This window comes from Hevea brasiliensis, chromosome 15 (assembly GCF_030052815.1).
Source record: "Hevea brasiliensis isolate MT/VB/25A 57/8 chromosome 15, ASM3005281v1, whole genome shotgun sequence".
Classification (NCBI taxonomy): Eukaryota; Viridiplantae; Streptophyta; class Magnoliopsida; order Malpighiales; family Euphorbiaceae; genus Hevea; species Hevea brasiliensis.
This window is the reverse complement of record NC_079507.1, coordinates 70,743,187-70,764,255: the sequence shown is the minus strand read 5'-3', so window position 1 is coordinate 70,764,255 and position 21,069 is coordinate 70,743,187. Positions and strand designations below refer to the sequence as shown.

Below are 21,069 nucleotides of genomic sequence, written 5' to 3'. Positions count from 1 at the left end.
CAAATAAAATTAATATACTACTCACAGACTTGACGGTGGTCACCGAGTAGTGGCGGAGGAAGAAAGGCATCCGCTCACTGACAATTTTTATTACAATCAATTATTAAATTTGACTCAATACAAATAAAGAAAATGACCAATACGTCCTAAGTCGTCTTTGAAAATCCGGCAGTCTCCCTATACCTAGGACCTACCCAACTGCAAAGGGCTCAAAACACACTTCTATATCCACAATCCATATATCCACAACTCAATCACATCACACAGTCCCTCCTGGGCCCATCAAATCAATCATTCATCACAATATGTAAAATTTCAATTTAGTCCTTATAATTGATCATTTTTGCAAAAACTACTCAAATAAGCTCTAAAAATTATAAAACTCTGCCCCGCGGTCCTTAGAAATATTACTAAGCTATTGCAAAAAGAATCGTAATTTTCTAAGCTACCACGAATATTTTATGGATTTTTAATCCTATTTAAGCACTAGAAAATTACGAAAAAGCAAGGTTCGGGTTTACCTTTACCGATTCCGACTTCGGGAACGCGCTCGGGATACCTGACAATGGTGGGGTAGCCAAAACCTCGATCCAATTCGGAGACTTTTCCGATAGCTGGTCTGTCTGGCCGAAAATTTACAGATCCGGACAACTGTCGAATTTTCACGAATTGAGGATACCTACACGAAGCCCATTAATAATATATAAAAAATCAGGGGTGTTACAGTACTGATCTATTATGAGATTTCATTGTAGTGAGGTTTAAAGTTTAAAGTATATTTATTAAATAAATAATTTAAGGTATGATTATAAAAATATATAAAATTTGAGTTTTTTTAAAATATTTTCAGAGTTAAAATTTATGGTAAGAAAGATGATAGAGTGTAACCATAATAAGTTAAAAGTTCAAAGCTCAAGATATTTTAGTAAAAATTTTCAAAGTTTTTGAGTGTTATATATATATATATATATATATATATATATATATATATATATATTTGAAGGAAAAAAAAAAAAAAGGATAGGCTTGTGTACGGAAGGCGACTATCGATTCACGGGTCGATGTCATGGGCCCCACACTAAAGAAAAATTAAATGGAAGGCGAATTAGACTATGACTAATCAAAGTTCGTAGTTTGACCCCATAACTCCTCCATTTTTCTCCTGATAAGTCTTAAAGAAACAGAACCTAATACATTGCTTAATTTAACATTTGGTATTTCGCAATTATCAAATCTTGCCCTGCTTCTGCTTCTGCCTCTCTACAAAAACCTTATTTAATGATTAAATTAAAATTATTATTTTATTTGATATTTTGTTTTGTAATATATATATATATATATATATATATATAAATCTTACGTGTGAAGCTAAGTCATGTTTTAATATATAGTTTTATGCATATTTTATTTATTTATTTTATTAATTTTTATTATTTATTTAATTTTTTATTTTTCAGTATTTATTTTTTAGTTATATTAAAACTTTTTAGTATTTATTAAAAAGTAAAAGTTATAAAATAATTAAAAGACAAACACTACGAGATAAAAGCTAAACAAATAATAAAAATTAATTAAAAATAAAATAAAAATAAATAAAATAAGTAAATAAACACACATAAAACTATATATTAAAACACAATTTATCACTAACTTTTTTTTTAACATAAAATTAGGATTTCATTAAAATGGAAGTCTAACTTGGTAATGTATTGGTTTAATAATAATATATACAGCAATATGAATTTGGTACAATAGTAATGAATTTAGATAAAAGTTGACATTATGTAAAATACAATAGGGATAACCATTGTTTTTCTATATTCAAAACTAAAACAGGAAGCATATTACAAATCAACGCATTAATGGTGTAAGCATGATTCAAAATCAATTGTCAATGGAAAACCAATAACACCCCTTGGCATGGCTTGCCTTTGCTTTGGTTGTAGTGTGTATATATATATATATATATATATATATACATACACATGTATTAATGTGAAAGCAAAAAGTCTTCTCTTCCCCATTACTGCATACCAAATTTCTTCTCCCTTTATATTTCGATCTCACCACTACTCGTCCTTCCTCCTATAAGTATCTCCCCCACTCTATTCATTTTTCTGTTTCTCTCTCCCAAATCGCTACATTGTAAACCATAATATTAGGTATTCGCCTCCACCGTCTCCATGGCCTGCTCAGCCAATGAGTTGGCCCAGCTACTCGGCCCCAACATCACCAACTCCACTGCTGCTGCTGACTTCATCTGTTCCCGCTTCACCACCTCCGAGAACAATTTCACGGCCACCAAATATGCCGTTGACAATACCTACCTCCTATTCTCCGCCTATCTCGTCTTCGCCATGCAGCTAGGTTTCGCCATGCTCTGTGCAGGCTCCGTTCGGGCCAAAAACACCATGAACATTATGCTTACGAATGTCCTCGACGCGGCTACTGGCGGCCTTTTCTATTACCTCTTCGGTTTCGCCTTTGCCTTCGGTACCGGTGGCTCCGAGAATGGCTTTATTGGCAAGCACCACTTCGGCCTCAAGACCATCCCATCCCAAGATTTGGACTACAGCAACTTTCTTTATCAGTGGGCGTTTGCTATAGCTGCTGCTGGGATTACTAGCGGCTCCATCGCGGAAAGAACACAATTTGTCGCTTATTTAATATACTCTTCCTTTTTAACCGGGTTTGTTTACCCAGTTGTGTCTCACTGGTTCTGGTCTGCCGATGGGTGGGCGTCTGCGTTCAGAGCTGACAATCTCTTGTTTGGTAGCGGAGTCATCGATTTCGCTGGATCTGGGGTGGTGCATATGGTGGGTGGTATTGCTGGGTTATGGGGAGCTCTCATTGAAGGCCCGAGAATAGGCCGTTTTGACCATTCTGGCAGGGCTATTTCTTTGCGTGGACACAGCGCTTCTTTGGTGGTTCTCGGTACTTTCTTGCTGTGGTTTGGATGGTACGGGTTCAATCCCGGTTCGTTCAATAAAATCTTGGTAGCTTACACTGATGGGAGCTACAACGGTCAATGGAGTGCAGTAGGTCGCACTGCCGTTACCACCACCCTAGCCGGTTGCACTGCAGCCCTAACAACTCTTTTTGGGAAAAGAATTTTATCTGGACACTGGAATGTGACAGATGTGTGCAACGGTTTGCTTGGTGGTTTCGCTGCCATTACTGCAGGGTGCTCCGTTGTTGATCCATGGGCCGCAATAATATGCGGGTTTGTTGCTGCTTGGGTATTAATCGGCTGCAACATGTTAGCTGAGAAGTTAAAGTTTGATGACCCACTAGAGGCTGCCCAGCTTCACGGTGGTTGTGGCGCTTGGGGAGTGATTTTCACGGCGTTGTTTGCCAGAGAAAAGTATGTGGATCAAGTTTACAAGCCGGGTCGACCATACGGGTTGTTCATGGGTGGTGGAGGAAAGCTCTTGGCTGCTCATGTCATACAGATTCTCGTGATTACTGGGTGGGTCAGTGCTACCATGGGTACATTGTTTTATATTCTTCATAAGCTTAAGCTTTTAAGAATCTCAGCCGAAGATGAGATGGCGGGTATGGATCTGACCCGGCATGGTGGGTTCGCATACTACCATGATGAAGATGAGTCTCAAAAGCCTGGAATCAAGTTAAGGAAAATTGAACCCTCAGCTAATTCATCAAATGTTTAGTTTTTTTTTTTTAAATTAAATATTATCTTTTAGATTTTGTGCGAGATAAATTAAGGAATCGGTGAGTGGGTGGCGCATGTTGTGGATAATGAAGAGTTGCACTACAATGGTTTGTTTTCTATCCACATAACTATTATATGTTGACATAAAGAACATGAAAATTTGGCTCTGTATTATAAATCATTGGTTTGCTTTGGTAGGAGGGAGAGGAAGAGCTTTTCGCAAAAGTCTTTGGAAATTTGTGGAAATGCTTTTGTTTTCAACTTTTGAATTGTTTGGATGTTCCAATTTATTTTATTGATATATATATATTATGATTGATCCCTAAAATAAAAATTTTCTGGTTCCAAGCTGGTAAAGGATAAAAGAAAATTTGTCATATAATAAATTGTATTGCTAGCTGAGATTATTCCTAATGTAACATGTATGTGTTATGACAATCAACGTGCTATATATAAGGGCAAAGATTGCTAAATTCCCTCAAACCATATTAACTCTCAAAATCTGATTTTTTTTTTCTTTGTCATCATCAAATTCTAATTAACTAATTTCATCATCGAATTGTCTCCCTTCAGGCTGAATCATTCTCTTACATTTTCCATTTTCTGTTGCATGCCAGCATAAGAAAAAGTTTGTTTCTTGTAGTAATTCTCTCGGGTTGGGCCCCTCTCCCTTGGAAGAGAAGAGAATCTAGTGATGCAATAAAAGTTGGAATTGGTAATACGCTTTGAATCTTCCAATGCTGCTGTTGCTGGGCGACTCACGATTTCACACGTGCCATTCAAATCTTTTCATTTTGATTACAAATATGACACCATAAGAAGCATCCAAAATAGGAGTCCACAATGACATACTATGGATGGTTTAGCAACTTATTGCGCAGGTCGTTTATATAAATAAATAATTAAATATAAATATTATATTTTAAATATTTATATAAATAATTTTTATTATATAAATTATTAATTAAAATATCTAAAATTAAACGAAATAAATAATATTCAAGTAATTATAATAAAATTTAAAACGACTACATATAATTTATAATAAATTTTATTTAAATTTAAGATGGATTCCGATGTTAAAATTACTTATAGGGTCCAAATGTGAGTAGGTTAATTTTCACAGCCTTTGTGATTTCACCAACTCTTGAGTTAGGCATTTAGGAAGGGTTTGCAAGTTGCAGTGGTCCGTAAATTCTGGCTAATTGCCAAGCATGCTGCATGTGCAGATTAGCTCAGTCTTTAACCAAATAATATAATTTTGGAATTTCATTTACAATCATGTGAATTCCTCTAATTGGTTTGCACACAATTGAAGGTCCAAGTGGTCCTTCGAAATCTCGCATTAGTTGTGGACAGCGTGCGTGTGTGGCTTATATGAAAACAAAAACCTTATTAAAATTATCATGATTTTAACAAGCGTTCATTGACGTCACTCAATCGTGTGTGTGCCTATTTACTAAAAAAAAAAAAAAGTCAACCTTGAGTGAAAACAAAAGGTGAGGCTGAGTATTCCTATGTGGCTCTGATTGAGGTCCGTGAGTGAGTCGAGCGTGCTCAATGGCTGGTTATTTGGGATCCTATATTAGTTGTGGACAACGTGCATATATGGCTTATATGAGAACAATGATCTTATTAAAATTGTCATAGTTTTAATAAGTGTTAATTTTCATCACTGAACTATATATATATGTCTATCTATTGACAAAAAAATAAAAAAAATGGAACGTCCAAGTGAATTCCACTGTAAAATGCGTTTGCTACTCAATTGTGTCTTGTATTTGCAATATCCTCATATTCATTGTGTTAGATATCATATTTTATTTACATCCCTCCCAATTAAAATATTTAATTTTTTTTTTCATTTTTTATGTTTTCAGATATGAAAATTGATAAACAAAATTAAATTAAATTTTTTATAAATTTTTAATTTCTAAACAGGTTAATCATTTTTTATTAGATATTAAATCAAATGTAAAATAACAAGCTTTTACCATTAAATTCATTATTTTACGAATCCCATGATAAATATATATAAAAACACATGAATATATTAAAAAAAAATAAATTTATTTAAATTAGAATGAAAAATCATTAACTTATAATTCCAATAACTTGCACATTTCATGTGAGTCAATTCACAAGGATGCTGAATAGAGATATCAACAACCATTTTAATGAACCTTATTTCTAATAGGATCTCTATTCGACTAATAAAATATGAAAAGGCTTGATGAGTCAAAAAACGTGGACATGGTAGGAATGCAACTTTTAATTTATCCTTGATTTCTTTTAAGGGTGGAAGTGGGTATTATATTATTGAAAGGAGGCCTTTAACGATCACAAAGTCCTAATGCAATAAGCAGAAAAGCAGAATCACTAAAAAATTGAATGGAAAAGGTCCTTTTTAACAACCCACAAACATCCCCAAAAGAGGGGGGCACTCCCAAAGGAAGAAGGCAGCACAAGCACATGATAAGCTTTCCATGAAGGTGACCACTGGCCATTGATCAGACCAGTCAAAATATAAGGGCGTAAAGCCAAAGCAATGTATCAATATCATTCATTAGTACCACTTTGTTGACTTTGCAAAATGCAATACAATTTGAAAAGTCTTGGGCTTTTAAAGCATCTTTGTATATTCTATACGGCGGCGCATTATGGTCTTAGAATAGATAAAGGTAAAAATATATTATTGTTTTTTTAATCACCATCCGATGGCGTTTGAATTAATTTAAGAGATAATTACTAAATGATTTTCACAAAAAACGAATAAAAAAAAATAAAAGCAAAACCAATTGTCTCTCAAACTAATCATCAAGTCATTGTGATTAAGAGTGCTGCCGAAGGATCCATAGTTGAATATAATTAAGAATTTCTCTTGTAAAAAATTAGAGTAAATTAAATAATTAATCAAAAATATTTATTATAATAATAAAAAATTAATCATATTGTTATAAAATAAATGAATAACAAATAAAAAAATTTTAATATTATCTACCAAAAAAAATTTAATAGTAAAATAAAATTTTAAATATATTTGAATTTTTTTAATTATAAAAAATAAGAATAATATCTAAAATTTTAAATTAAAAGATTATTTTCTATTATTGACAGATCAAAGTGTTTTCATATTTTTCTTTCTTTTTATAGAAATAAAAACTGATTTTTTTTTTTAAGTAGGACAAAATTGGAGTAAACGATAAAATTTTCAATAAATGGACTGGCCATATCCAACACAAAACTAATGCATTACATGGCCCATTGAGCATCAGAACTACATATATGATACAAAGAGGAAACATCTTGGTAACATCTTCTACAACCTTGCCTTCCGAATTTCTACAAATCACTGCTATAATTGCCTCCGAATGTCCTTCCTTCATAGCCACATCACAATTATATTTGAAATGGCCCTCAGGAGGACAAGTCCATTGTGCCACTGAAGAAGTTGCAGGACTTAAATTTGTGCTTTGCAAGTACTTGGATCTATTGCCTGCAAGAATTTGTTGTTCAATGACTAGTAATTTGATTCTTTTAGTAGTATCAATGGGACTAGGAACGCAATGTTCATAAACTGCCATATTTCCGGCCTTCCATATGAACCAACAAGTAGTAACACTTTGAACTAATGTATATGCTTTAAACCCAATATGATTTGGACTTTGAACAATATCAGACCACCACCTACCAAACGAATAGAATCCCATCTGGTTTGGTTTATAAGCACAAGGACTAATAAACCATGTAGCTCGCGCATGATTGCACCAGAAAAAGCAATGCTTAATAGATTCATTTGCTACATTACAAATTGCACATATAGGCTGATTTTTAACACCTCTTCTAACCAAGTTTTTCAACACTGGAGGAGCATTCTGAGTAGCTCTCCATAGAAACACTTTTAGTTTTGGAAGTAAAGGCAAATTCCAAGTTTTCTTCCATAACTTAGCAGACAAAAGGTGTGATTGCGTGGGACCACAATTCATGATAGTCAATCTGATATTACTCAACACCTTGTAGCCTAACTTAATTGTATACTGACCTGAATTCTCATACTACCAAATCAATTCATCCTTACATCCTTGGAGACCCACTGACATAGAAAGGATATTTGCTACTACTTGTGGACTGAACAACTGATATACTAACTGTTCATTCCATTCCCTCTTATTTTGATTTATGATGTTTGCGACCCAATTTACTTGTAAAGGGCAGTTGTTTGGTCTACTAACTCTGAAGTTTGATGATGAAGTCAGCCAAGGGTCTTCCCATATAAGAGTATTGCTACCATCCCCAACATTTATTCTCACTCCTGCCCTTAAGACTTCATGGCCAGCTAAGATACTTTGCCACATCCATGAGCTTTTCCATTTCTTAGGTGCTTTCCAAAATTCTGAATTTAGAAAATACACCCATTTTAACACTCTAGCCCACAAAGAAGAAGGATTAGAGATCAATCTCCATGCTTGTTTTGCAAGGCAAGCCAGATTAAAATTCTCAAACTCCCTAAACCCCATCCCACCAAGAAATTTTGGAATAGTAGCTTTCCTTTAGCTCACCTAACATATTTTCTTTTCCTTACATTACCTGCCCCACCAGAAGCTAGATACTAGATTATTGAGCTGGTTGTAAAAACTTCTCGGGAATTTAAGGACTACCGTAGCATAAGAGGGGATGGCACTAATGACAGACTTTATGAGGATTTCCCCACCAGCTTAAGTGAGGACTTTCTGCTTCCAGGCTTGGGTTTTAGCTTCAATCCTTTCTCTGATAAATTTAAGTGCTTCTATTTTTGACCTTCCCCAAAAGGAAGGTAATCCCAAGTATCGCTCATTGGATCTCATTTCTGTCATTCCCATCATTGACTGGATTTCTCTCCTCAGGTTTAAGGGAGTTAACCTACTAAACTGGACGCTTAACTTATTATAATTCACCCTTTGGCCTGTGGCTGTAGCAAATTTTTGAATGATTAAGAGCAAGCATTGAACTTCCCTTCTTGATGCCCTTCCAAACATGAGAGTATCATTAGCAAACAGAGAACTTGTAATTGCTAGTGCTTGCCTAGCCAACTTAATTCCTTTTAGCTTGCCTTCTTGTTGAGCTCTGCCAATAAGATTGGATAAAGCTTGAGAGACAAAAAGGAATAAATATGGGGATAAAGGATCCCCTTGTCGGATACCTCTTGATGGAGAGAAAAAAGGAGTAGGAACTCCATTAACAAGTATTGAGAGATTTACTGTGGTCACACACTGCATTACCCGATGCACCCAAGTTGTAGAAAAACCCATCTTTAGCAAAAATGCCCTAAAGAAGCTCCATTCCACCTGATCATATGCTTTATGCATATCAAGTTTAATTGCCATTGCGTGACTCTTGTTCTTTGAAGTTCAAAGATAGTGGAACACTTCGTGAGCAAGAATAATATTATCCTGAATAACTCTTCCTAGAATGAAAGTTGCCTTCTCCTGATCAATAAACAAATGCATCCACCATTTCAGTCTGTTTGTGATAATTTTTGAAATCACTTCATCGAGGAAGTTACACAGGCTTATGGGCCTGAATTGATTTATTGAAACTGGATTTTTACATTTAGGGACTAATACAACATTTGTTCTGTGTAATTTCTTTGACATATAGCCCCTAACAAAAAAACTTCTAACAACATTACACAGATCTTCTCCTATAATATCCCAGTGATGTTGATAAAATAAACCAGAAAAGCCATCCGGGCTAGGGGCTTTTGAACCTCCCAATTGATAAACTACTGACTTGATTTCATCATTTGAAACTGAAGCTTCTAAGGCATCATTAATATCTTGAGTAACCACTGGAGAAATGATAATTGTCACCTCCTCTACACCTTCTAAAGTGCTGCTGCGATACACTGATGTAAAAAAGGATAAAATTTTTTGATGAATCTCATTAGGAGAATCAATCCATTGCCCATTTGACTTCTGAAGTTTCAAAATACAATTCTGTTGTTGCCTTTGAATGCTAGTGAGGTGGTAAAACCTAGTATTTCTGTCTCCTTTCTGAAGCCAAGAGATTATTGACCTTTGCCTCCAGTGAGCCTCCTCCCTTTGCCACAAGCAATGAAGCATGTTCAATAGTTCGGCCTCCACTGCCCCATTATCACTATTTGAAGGATCCTCATACAACTTTTCTAATTATTGTTGAACACATTTCATTTCTTTTTTATCTCCCCTGAATTGCTCTCTATTCCATCTGCATAATCTCGCTCTACACAATTTAAGTTTTTGTCTCATCATGTGCAAAGGAGAACCTCGGAAAGTCGCCTTCCAAGAGTCATCTACAATATTCTTACAATTAGGGTGTTGCAACCATTTTTCTTCAAATTGAAAAAGATGAATTGTTTTATGAGGAGGTTCCAAACACAAAATGAGAGGCCTGTGATCTGAGCTAAGAAAGGCCCCATGGAACAGCACTGCTTTCGAAAAAGCCTCTCTCCACTCTATTGACACCATAGCCCTATCCAACCTTTCTAGTATAGCAGTATCCCCAAACTGCTTGTTAAACCAAGTTTTGGAGGTTCCAAACCTGAGAGGATCTTACTTGACTACCTCCTAGTTTGTCATTCTGATCCAACACTGAGTTTAAATCCCCTATACAAAGCCAAGACTCCATGGAGGCATCTCTAAACCTCAAAAGATTTGCCCACACCTTGCTTTTATCAGAGTTATACGGGGTCCCATAACTGAAAGTAGCATGAAATTTATAACCACTGTCCACTATAGAGATCTGTGTATCTATAAAATTTGCGGAGAAATTGTAGACATTCACTGTAAATTTGTCATTCCACCATAGAGCTAAACCCCCAGCTTTCCCTCTTAAATCTACATAAAAAGCTTCCTTCATGCCAATTCTTCTTTTATCAGATTCCACATATATCTTTTTTTTTTCTCCATCAAAAAATGATTGAGGGGCCATGCTTCAAAAATAGCTCCCTAAGAGCTCTAACTACCGAGGTCTGCCCTAACCCTCGATAGTTGCAAGATATAAACATCGTGGCAACTTTGGTGGTTTCTGGCCAGCCACCAAGGTTTCAGAAAGAGATTTCTCTATTTGCCCCTTCTTATCACCATTTTCCTCATCAGCTTGGTCATCTCTATCCTTGGTCATCTCTATCCTTAGTTTTTGTTTTTGTAGGCTCCTGTTTCCCCTTTCCATTCCTTTCTGACGTTTGACCAACAGTCCTCGCCCTTCTTTTCTATGTATGCTTCATAGTAGGAATAATGTTGGTACCCTGCTCTACATCCTCTTATGTACTATCCTCCTGCTCAAGACTAGTGAAAGATTTCCCTGTATCTGTGTTCTTAGAGGGAAGGGATTCAAAAAAGAGTTTAATTTCCTCTGGTCTTGGTCCTGCTATAATATTCTTCGGCCGCTTCAAACTATAGGCTAGATAGATCAGACAGTCAAAAGGCTTTGGAGGGAATAAAGAGAAATCTAAAAAATAAGGCTTTTCAATCTGTAGTTGGGCCAATGAAGACTAGAATTGTCTTTTCCTACTATGCCATTCATGAATGTCTAGATCAAGCCCACAGTGAGAAATGATATGCTCTGTCTCATGGGCTATGTCTCTTTTTTTCCCCACCACCTTACCCGGCCCTTGAATCTCCTCAGTAGAAGAATAGGTAACATCAGATTTTAAGGGAAGAGAGTTGCCGTCATTTTCCTTTGATCTACGTGGGCACACATTTTTTCCTCCCACATTCATTTCTCTGCCAGCCGCTAATAAGGAATCCTATATATTTTATCAAAGGGAACCATCTCCAAGAGACTCGTTGTTCTGTCAGTTGCTATAGTTGACATATTAAAGGGATATTTACATTTATCTTGACTTCTCTCTTCCTTGAGCAATGGGTTTACTAATCTACCTTCCTCATTGACATTACCAGCCTCTGATACCCTTGGATTCGTAAGAGTCGAACCTTTAATATATCCTTGTGATCTCGGTATTAGTGTTACAACCGAGTTTGGCCTCGCATCTAGTCTACGCACCTCTATAAATTCCTCTGGTAAGGAGGCTTGAGGACTGTAGGTAAGCAACGACAATTTTGGTTCTTTGATAGGTAGATTTTCCTACTGATCATTCGGCATACCCTCCTTTCTCCTTGCCCCCATTGGGGTTTTCGCTATCAACCACGCTCCATATTTCCTCATCGGACTGCTGCTCTCCCCTTGGGATGATGATACCTCTCTTTCTATACAAGACTTCATTATGTGACCCAACTTCCCACACTTGTAGCAGAACACTGGAAGCTTCTCATACTTTATCTTTATCCAATCTTTCCTTCCTTCACCTTTAGTAAGATGGAAACCTGTAATCAATGGCTTATCAACCCCCAAAATAATACAAATCCTAATGAATGATTGTCAATCCTCCTGGTACTGGTAATCTCTTTCCAAGGCCAAAAGACCCTCAAACAAACTCCCAATCCTTCTAGCGTTTTCCTCATTCCACATACTCAATGGTAAATCATACACTTGAATCCAAAATGTTGTTGAAGAGAAGTCAATCTCCTGTATGGACTTGTCTGGAGGCCACTTCTTGATGATAAGCAAATTATTATCTATCAACCATGGGCCTTCTTCGCTTATCCTTTGATAATCCGTAATATTCACAAAATTAAAAATAAATGTAACTTCAGGACCCCTTTTTACCATACATTCCTCCAGCAGTTTCCATACCTTGCTCATAGTGGTCTTAAGAATCCAGGGATTGTATTTCCTTGTACCCAAGATTCTTGCTACCAATATGTTATCAGTAAATATTGTGTACCCATGTGTGAGTGCAAGTGAGCACAACCATGTGAACATGCATTTACGTATGTGATGTAACACCCTCCCGGTAGCAACTCCGTACATTCTACTGTTCCGGTGACCGGTGTCGGTCCGGACAGCTAGAACGTCCGGAAAAACATTTAAACTAAAGTCAGGAACCATAATTAACTCAAATATTAATAAGAAAAATTTAGTAAAAATTTTAGAAATAAAATACAACCAAGTCAAATGAGCCGGTGCCCAAGCGATGGGTAACCAAAGGGAAGTTGCGGTTCTCGCAACTAGGAGCCCTAGACCCAGGGAAAAATTCATTAAATAATTTTTGGGACTCCAGAGAAGGGTCATTGAGGTTCCTATGGCATTAGAATGCCAAGAAAATATTTAGAAAATTTTTTCAATCGATACAGACAATTTTGACCCGTTAAGCCAAACGGAGGGCATTTTGATCATTTCGCCTTCAGAGGTGATTTTTAGCCGACTTGTCCAGTTAAGTAAATAATTAATATGACACAAAATATGAATTAATGTTGATGAAAAATTTATTAAAAATGAGAAATAAAAATAAGAAAACAAAAGTAAAAAGACAAGTAAGTAAATGGGAATTGTGACATCATAATGATGTCATTTAAAAATTGTACACCAATCACCATATAACAAATACACTTAAAACAAACTAAAGAGGCTGAAAATAAAAGAAAATTTTCATCTTCTTCCTTTGGACTCAAACCAGCCGAAACCCTCTTTCCTCCTCCCTCAATTGATTTTCAACCAAAGCTCAAGTTCTCTCCTCATTTCACCATAAATTTTCCTACTCCATTCACTAAAACTTATCCCCACATCACAAGGTAACTCTAGGCAGCCACAAAGAGGAGAAATTCTAGAGTTTTCACAAGCTCAATAAGTTGAGCAAAGAGGTTAGTGCACATATCTACTTAAAACTCTTATTTTCCATGATTAGGGACTTGAAATCAACATGAAATGGTGAATTAAATGAATCAAATTTGTGTATATGCCTACCATGAATTTCGGCAGCCCTAAGGAAGGAACAATGATGGAGTGTTTTGATGGACTTAAAGTGGATTAGAGATCATGTTTAAAGCATGTATGCATGTGGTTAGTGAATGAGTTAGTAATTAAGGTATATTGTGAAAACTTATAATGGAAACTAGGGTTTTGAGAAGTGAAAATTTGACTTGGCTTAGGAAATTATTAGAGAACATTTTAATGGTCAATTAGTGATCATTTTAGGTAAGTTGACCATAATTTGGACTGAAATATGGCATGGCAAAGTGGAATGGTAGGCTGCCTAGGGACAGCAGCAAGGGTGGCTATGATTCCAGCCCATTTAGACAGCCATAACTTTGGCTGTGTAGGTCCAATTGGTGTTTGGCCAATTGGACATGAAACTAGGCTTATAATGGCACATTTTTGCTGGAGAAACCATGCCCAAAAGACCAAAAGTTGGCCCCAATCCGGATACCCTGCAACAGCACCTGCAGAAATGACCAAATGAACAACTCACTGTAGATATGGTCAATTGACCTGAAATTTTTACAGCAACAAGTTAAGACATAGACAAACAACTTTCATGAAGAAACCTACCCCAAATTATGGCCAGAACCTATTCAAAAATGCAATCACGATCCACTGCTCATGGTATCAGATTTGGTAATTCTGCAGTTTTGGCAATCCGGCCAGCTGTGGTTTTTGGACCATATCTGGAGCTACAAAACTCCAAATGGAGTGATTCAAAAAAGGAAATTCAACTAGACAAAACAAGGAACAACTTTCATGTTTACCATTTCCTCAAATTCCCACTGCAACAGGGCCCAATGAAATAGTAAAGTTGGGTCATAAAAACTGAAAATTCTGCTCTCTAGGTTTTAGGTTTGGAAATGGATTTAGGGGTTAATTCCAACAAGTTTTAAATGCAAAATGTGGTATGTTGGGAGTGTCAAAACCAATATACCTATTTTCTATCCAAAAGTCAACATTTTTGTTGATCAATGGGGTGAATAGTGACACCAAAACTTGAAATTCACAAATTGGAGAATTTAAAAGTTTCAAATGCCCTAGTATACCTAACAAGATTGATTTGGATAATTTGGCATGCCAATAGGGTTCAGTTAGCAGTACTGCACATGGCAATATGTCATTCTATGATTTTATGGCTTTTAGCCATTCTGACCTTGCATTGAGATTTGGCCTTGTGCCTGATATTATTTACAGCTTGTTAGCTGTTCTGTTGCACACCGAGAGATGCATATGTGACCGATGGTGTGATGGCCCGAGGTACTAGATACCCAGTGCCAGTTTATCTAGTCCAGTCGTCTAGTATAGGTTATTTGAGCAACCAAATGAATGAAAATGGACAAAGTTAAAGAAATAAATGAATATAACAGATACAAAACAAATAAGACATATACATATTTATTTTCTGCTATTTTCTTTTATCTTATTATTGCACCACTAAGCATTATTGCTTAGCGCGTTGCTTTTGCCACGCGTAGGTTCTGGAGATACAGATCGTGAGTCCAGTAGACCGTAGACTGGGTGAGTCCATCCTGCAGTTCTGCACCGTGTCCGTGTCACCTCAACTTCTGCAGTGCATTGGTAGGACACTAGGTGTCATTTTTGTATTTTGTAACTAAATTTTTATTTTCTCACATGTATTTGGATTTATGTAATGTATTTTGAGGTTCATGTAAATAATAAAGATTTATGGTTATGTATGGAAGTAATTTGAGTATTTATTTGTTGCTTATACATATGAGTGCCTTGAGAAATGATGATTGAGAACTGAAATTGAAAAGTGTTGAAATTTTAATATTGGAGTTTGAGATGATTGAATACAAATATTGGAAGTGTTTTTCACAGGTTCCGAAGAACTGTTTTCTCCATTTTTAGCCGGTACTCCGCCGGATTTTCTATAAAATTTTCGGAACCTCAAATAAATTATGATTTCAATAATTGACTTAAATGAGTTATATTTCACAAGTTATATTCAAAATTATGATGAAAATTAATTAAGATAAAATAGAGTGTTCCGATACACCGTGTGACATAGCTTACTCGGATATACTGTAGCCGGGTAAAGGGTGTCACATGTGATAAATTATCTAATGGCTTAGTTGAGAATCAAACCTCCATGTATGTAATGTTCTGATGCTGCAAGCCAATGCATAGCAAAACAGAAGCCTGAACATATGACATTGTAATAGGAAGCTTCCCTTGAAAATATAGACGAGCAAGGATCTGAACAATGTCTAATATCTGGAACAAATGTAGCAAGAAAAGCACATAAACATCTTTTAATTACAAATTTGATGATAAAAGTGCTTGAAAAATCTTTCAACATTGTTAAATTAATATTAATTAATTATATTGCCAATTAAAGATCACTATCTTTCAAATAAGATATGTTTTACACCGATGAGATGGTGATAGTATTGGAGCATGAATGATTTCCAGGATTGTTCAACAATTCATTATTGAGCTTCATAAAAAAGGATAAAAGAATGGGAAGAATTAGAATTATTTCTGTCAAATATTTAACAGTAAAGAATTAGATAAGATAAATTATCTAGTTTCATTTCTCCCAAATATGTGTACTTACATAAATTAGAATGTATAAGTCCCAAACACACATTATACTAGAGAAACTTCAGGACTTGCATAACCATACATGAAAATCCAAAAATAACCTTTAAGACTCAACCAGTATTTGAAGACACATGCCCGCATGCATAGGATCAATAGACATTCTGTTAGCTTGGGGCCAGTGAACTTGATAATATAGGCAAAGCATTACTAGTCCACCAAAATACACAAAAAAAACAGTTTGCATTATCTCTATCCCATACAACGAAGAATATATTGCATTGAGAGGAAATATACACCATTTGCACAAGAAATAGCCTTATGCCTTGGTATACCAGATGACTTGTAAGAACACTCCCAAAAGTCATTAGGGAAACCCAAAAGGTTCAGGGCTTCAAGGCATTGTCAGCAAAGCATGGTCTTAAAATTATGGCACTTATTGCTTCAATAACAAATTGTGGAGAATACATGGAGCAATCATATCAATATCTTACCAAATGAAAATCAGCAAGATTTTCAGTATATACTCTGAGCCGTTCCATATCATATGGTGATAGATCAAATCTAAGTGACCTCAAAAATCCTTCTGGGGTGGATAATGTAGTTTCTACATCTGCATCCGCATAGTTGATCTTGGGATCAAGGACACTAGAAGATTTGAAAGAGTAGGAATGAGCATAACTGATAACTAAAGAAAAAACTTGCTAGTAGGTAAAGTTCCAATTCTAACCTCAGTAAATATGTTACTAAAGGATCTGGATATAACAAGCCACTCTCAAAGGGACTAATCGCAACTTAGACGCTCCACTCTTTCGGAGAAAGTGATTCGCTTGTTTCTGGAACAAACTAGTCACAAGTTCATTTGCCATAACTTACGAATCTCTTGATTTCTAGGTAAGTTTTAATAACCTGCAGCTATTTTTATCAACTGAACAATAATTATATATGCTAACAAAGTTCGTGTATAATTATAATCAACTAAGCAAAGTGGTGCTAATTAAGATTAGTTCAGTGTCTCAATGTAATCATACATGCTAAGTAAAAGCGATTGACCATAGGACCTCTTGATTTATTGAAAACTTGAGAAATAAGTCCTATTCCTTCATCTATTGAAAACCTGAGAAATCTATCCTATCTAAACTTCAGCGGCAATAAGCTTAATGGATCAATTCCTTCCACTGCAGGTAAATAGCCTAACCTTGCTTATTTTCTTCCAACTGGAAATCAATTCTCTGTCCACATACCACCAGAAATAGGAAATCTCATTTCCCTTTCTAACCTGAATTTGTTTGGCAACTAACTAATTGGCCAGTGCTAGGCCTTCTTTGAATGCACATGCACTGCTGTTAAATGACAACATGTTGTCTGGCTCCGTGCCACCAAATATAAGGCTCGGTGGAATGCTTGAGCTATTCCCGATAGCTTGAAAAACTGAAATAGCTTATTTAGGGTTCGACTTGAAAGGAATCAACTAACATATAAAGGCAGATTTAGGCATATCTCTAAACTCACATTATATTGATCTGAGTTACAGTAAATTGCACGGTGAGTTATATCCAAACTGGGGACAATGTTAAAATATGAAGACCTTGCTGAAGATCTGCAAGAACAGTTAGGATACCACCTGAGCTTGGTCAAGCAATTCCATTGGAGCTACTCGACCTCTCCTCTAATGCACTATTACGAGAGATCCCAAAGGAACCGGGGATGATGTCACTATTGTATATTCTTTACAAGGATCACAATAAGTCGAGCAATATTCCTGAAGAACTCAGGAACTATCTAATCTAGATCCACTAAACTTAGCAGCAAACAGTCCAGAATCTATTCCCGAACAACTAGGACGATGTTCAAAGCCACAGTACTTGAATTTGAGTATGATGTATGAACACACTCACTGACAGTTCCCTTCCAGATTGGCCATCTACTCTATCTCCAGAGCCTTGACATAAGCCAGAATAACCTTACAGGAGCTTTGCACACGAGTCAGGGCTTCTACAGAGGTTAGAAGTGTTTAATCCTTCCCACAATGAGATCTCTTGCTCCATCCCTTTGACCTTCTGTGAGATGGTAAGCTTGACATCCGTTGACACATCCCTTAAATCAGTTGCATTTTAAAAGTATCAACAGATATGTTAGGAAATAATAACATTGCTTTAAAGGCCTGCTCCAAAGCACCTAGAAGGAAACACAACAAGAGGGTTTTTCTCTTAATCATGGTTTCTCTTTTCAGCAGTGTAGGTCTACCCTTCATCGCAATTGGAGTTTTTGTTTACTGCAGAAAAGTAAGGAACAGAGATAAGCCAATAGTATCGCTCAATGAAAATTTCATGACTATATTGGTCATGATGAGAAGACGGTACACGAAAGCATCCCCGAGGCAACCGAGGCATTCAATTTCAAGTTGTTGCAGTCAAGAAACTTTACCAGTCTCAGACGGTGGGATCAATCTCAATTCTCAAAGCTTTCAAAAGTTGGATAACGGCTTCGGTTGAAGTGAGACACAGATACATTGTGAGGTTCTATGGGTATTGTTTGCACCCAAGGCACTCATTTTTTGTGTACGAGTTCTTGGAAGGATGGAGCTTGGCAAAAGTACTAAGAAATGAGGCAACAGCCATAGAGTTAGATGGGAGGAAATTATACAAAAGAATATAGAAAAATTTTATAGGAATGTTACTGATTAGGTAAATTGAAAACTGACACTGATAAGCCACCAGAGGAACACACAACTCACATGAATAGAACCATAGTCCATCTCCACTTCCTACCACCTTGACAGAACGCCCTTTCTACCACATCTCTCAAAATACAGGTTTGGGAGATGCATGAACACCCATCCCAATAACCAGAAAACAATGTCCCTAATATCCTTATTCAAAGTCCTAAGTGCATTAATCACGAAAGGCCAAAAACATTCAAAATTTCAGTAACCCCAAAAACCAACAGCAGATTATCATAAAGAAAAAAGAATAAATAACATAAAAGCAAATAAGCAAAACATTATCACTTTATTTGGGAGAAGTGTAAAGTAACGTAAGGAGGTAAGGTAAGATTTTTTAATATAAGGTAAGATATAGTAGTAAAAGTTAAGGATTTTTAATATTATGAAAAGTAATGTAAATGATTATGTTATTTGGATTAAAGGCATGGAAAGGTATGAGCAAAGAAAGGTAAAAATTGATAATAACTAATATTTAATTTATAAAAATTTTTTCAACACCTTAATTTGTGGGCTGAAAATCTAAATTCAACTTGTGAATCAAGAAACCAAGAGTTTTGAAGATTTTAATACAAAAATTTTCAAAAAACTTATCTTCCTCATGAAATCTCCTTCCTAAATAAATTCATATGTCTTAATTATATTAAAAAAACCTACCTCCTAAACAAGTTTATATACCTTAATTATATTGAAAAAATTATATTAAAAAACCTTACCTACCTCCAAACACTTGCTCCAAACGAACTGTAAATGAGCCTCATATAAAACCATCTATAATATTTTAATTTATCGTCCCACTGTACAATCAGCAGTGAGATTATTGCACCACAAACACAGAAATCCATACATAAAATCCCAATAATGTGTACCTGATATGCTTCTCTTTTGAACCTAAATTTCCTCAGCAAATAAATAAAGTCGCATTTCAGTAAAATGCCAGATAGACCCTGAAACCACTTAAAACCAGCATATATTTTCAGGCGTCTAAAAAGCGGGAAAAGCAACAAGGGCAATAATAGCTTCACATGAGACACAGTGCATAATGCATCCATACAAATTCAATTAAAGTATATAATCACCCAAACGACAAATCGTTTCCATGCATACCGTATCTCCTCTTTTTTCCCCCTCAAATTTCCCACAATAGATACAAAAGAAAAGGTATATAGGCAGTTGCGGTAGGGAACAAAAGAGGATTAATTGATATCGGAGTCATCGAAATCGTCCTCGAAATTGTTGAAGAAATCGGCGTCGGCAAGCTTATTGTCGACGTTGATAACACCTTCGCCGAAGATCTCCAGTGGATCAACGTCATCCACGTCCATCGCAACTGTAGATCCCTGCTCCTCCATGTCCGCGAAGAAATCCATCTGCATCGGCTTCATGTCTCTTTCTCGTATTCTAGAAAATTGCAGGGATTTGAGCTCTGAAGAAACTAGAACTGTCAAGAAAGGCATTATATATAAAACCGTTCATACAAATACTACGTCGTTTAACTGGAAGAAGAATCAATCGACGTCGTTTAGGACATGTGTTATTCAAATTCCTTTTTGTTTTTAATGAACCAAAAGAAAGCGAATCGAAAGTTAATTAACAGAGAGAATAATGAATGTGTCAGATAGGATGTTAATGAGAATGTGTTATTCGACTTTTTATTTTCCATGGATCCGAACAGGATTTTCAAGGTTTATTGATTTTATGGGTCTTTATATATTTTTTCGTTATTTTTAAGGTATTTTGGGTTTGAGAAATTAAGGTTGATCTTAACCTACTAGGTGTTTTAAGACTGATTTTTTTATGTTCTAGGATTTTTATTTTCTGATGTTCTTGAAGTAAAATAAATATTAAATTATTATTTTGATTCATTATAAAAACATTTTATTTTTATAGTTTAATCAAATTAATTTATAAATTTTAAAAATAAATAAATAAATTTATTTATAATAATTTTTATATTTATTAATTAAAAAAATAAATTGAAAAGGCGTAACTTTTTTATTTTAATATTTATAAATTTATATTAGTAATATATTATTTTTATTTAATTTTAAAAATTTTATTATATGTCTTATTTTATATTTTTTTTATTATTTTAATAATAAATATATTTATAAATTATTTTTATTAAATATATTAATTAGTTATAAGTTATTTATAAATATTTTAATTAAATATGTAATTATTTAAAATTTAAAATAATTTATAAATATTAAATTAATTTTTATTAGTTAATTTATATTTTTATTAATTAGATAAAAAATAAAAATAT

General features: G+C 35.2%; 2 protein-coding genes and 1 long non-coding RNA gene across 3 annotated transcripts; 1 reads left to right on the top strand and 2 right to left on the bottom strand.

The window, feature by feature from the left end:
- Positions 1-1,964: 1,964 nt before the first annotated feature.
- LOC110660102 (ammonium transporter 1 member 1-like) lies at positions 1,965-3,934 on the top strand. The gene has a single exon (XM_021818283.2). The coding sequence runs from the start codon at positions 2,184-2,186 to the stop codon at positions 3,669-3,671; it is 1,488 nt and encodes a 495-aa protein (XP_021673975.1). The 5' UTR covers positions 1,965-2,183; the 3' UTR covers positions 3,672-3,934.
- Positions 3,935-17,579: 13,645 nt separating this feature from the next.
- On the bottom strand, positions 17,580-18,973 carry LOC131173943 (uncharacterized). The gene is made up of 2 exons (XR_009144276.1): positions 18,506-18,973; positions 17,580-18,353 (listed from the first exon to the last, which is right to left on the bottom strand). It is a non-coding gene; the product is annotated as an uncharacterized LOC131173943 (long non-coding RNA).
- Positions 18,974-19,840: 867 nt separating this feature from the next.
- Positions 19,841-20,272, bottom strand: LOC110632214 (small acidic protein 1). The gene has a single exon (XM_021780357.2). It carries the CDS (start codon positions 20,255-20,257, stop codon positions 19,997-19,999), a length of 261 nt encoding a protein of 86 aa, XP_021636049.2. The 5' UTR covers positions 20,258-20,272; the 3' UTR covers positions 19,841-19,996.
- Between the last annotated feature and the right edge of the window lie 797 nt (positions 20,273-21,069).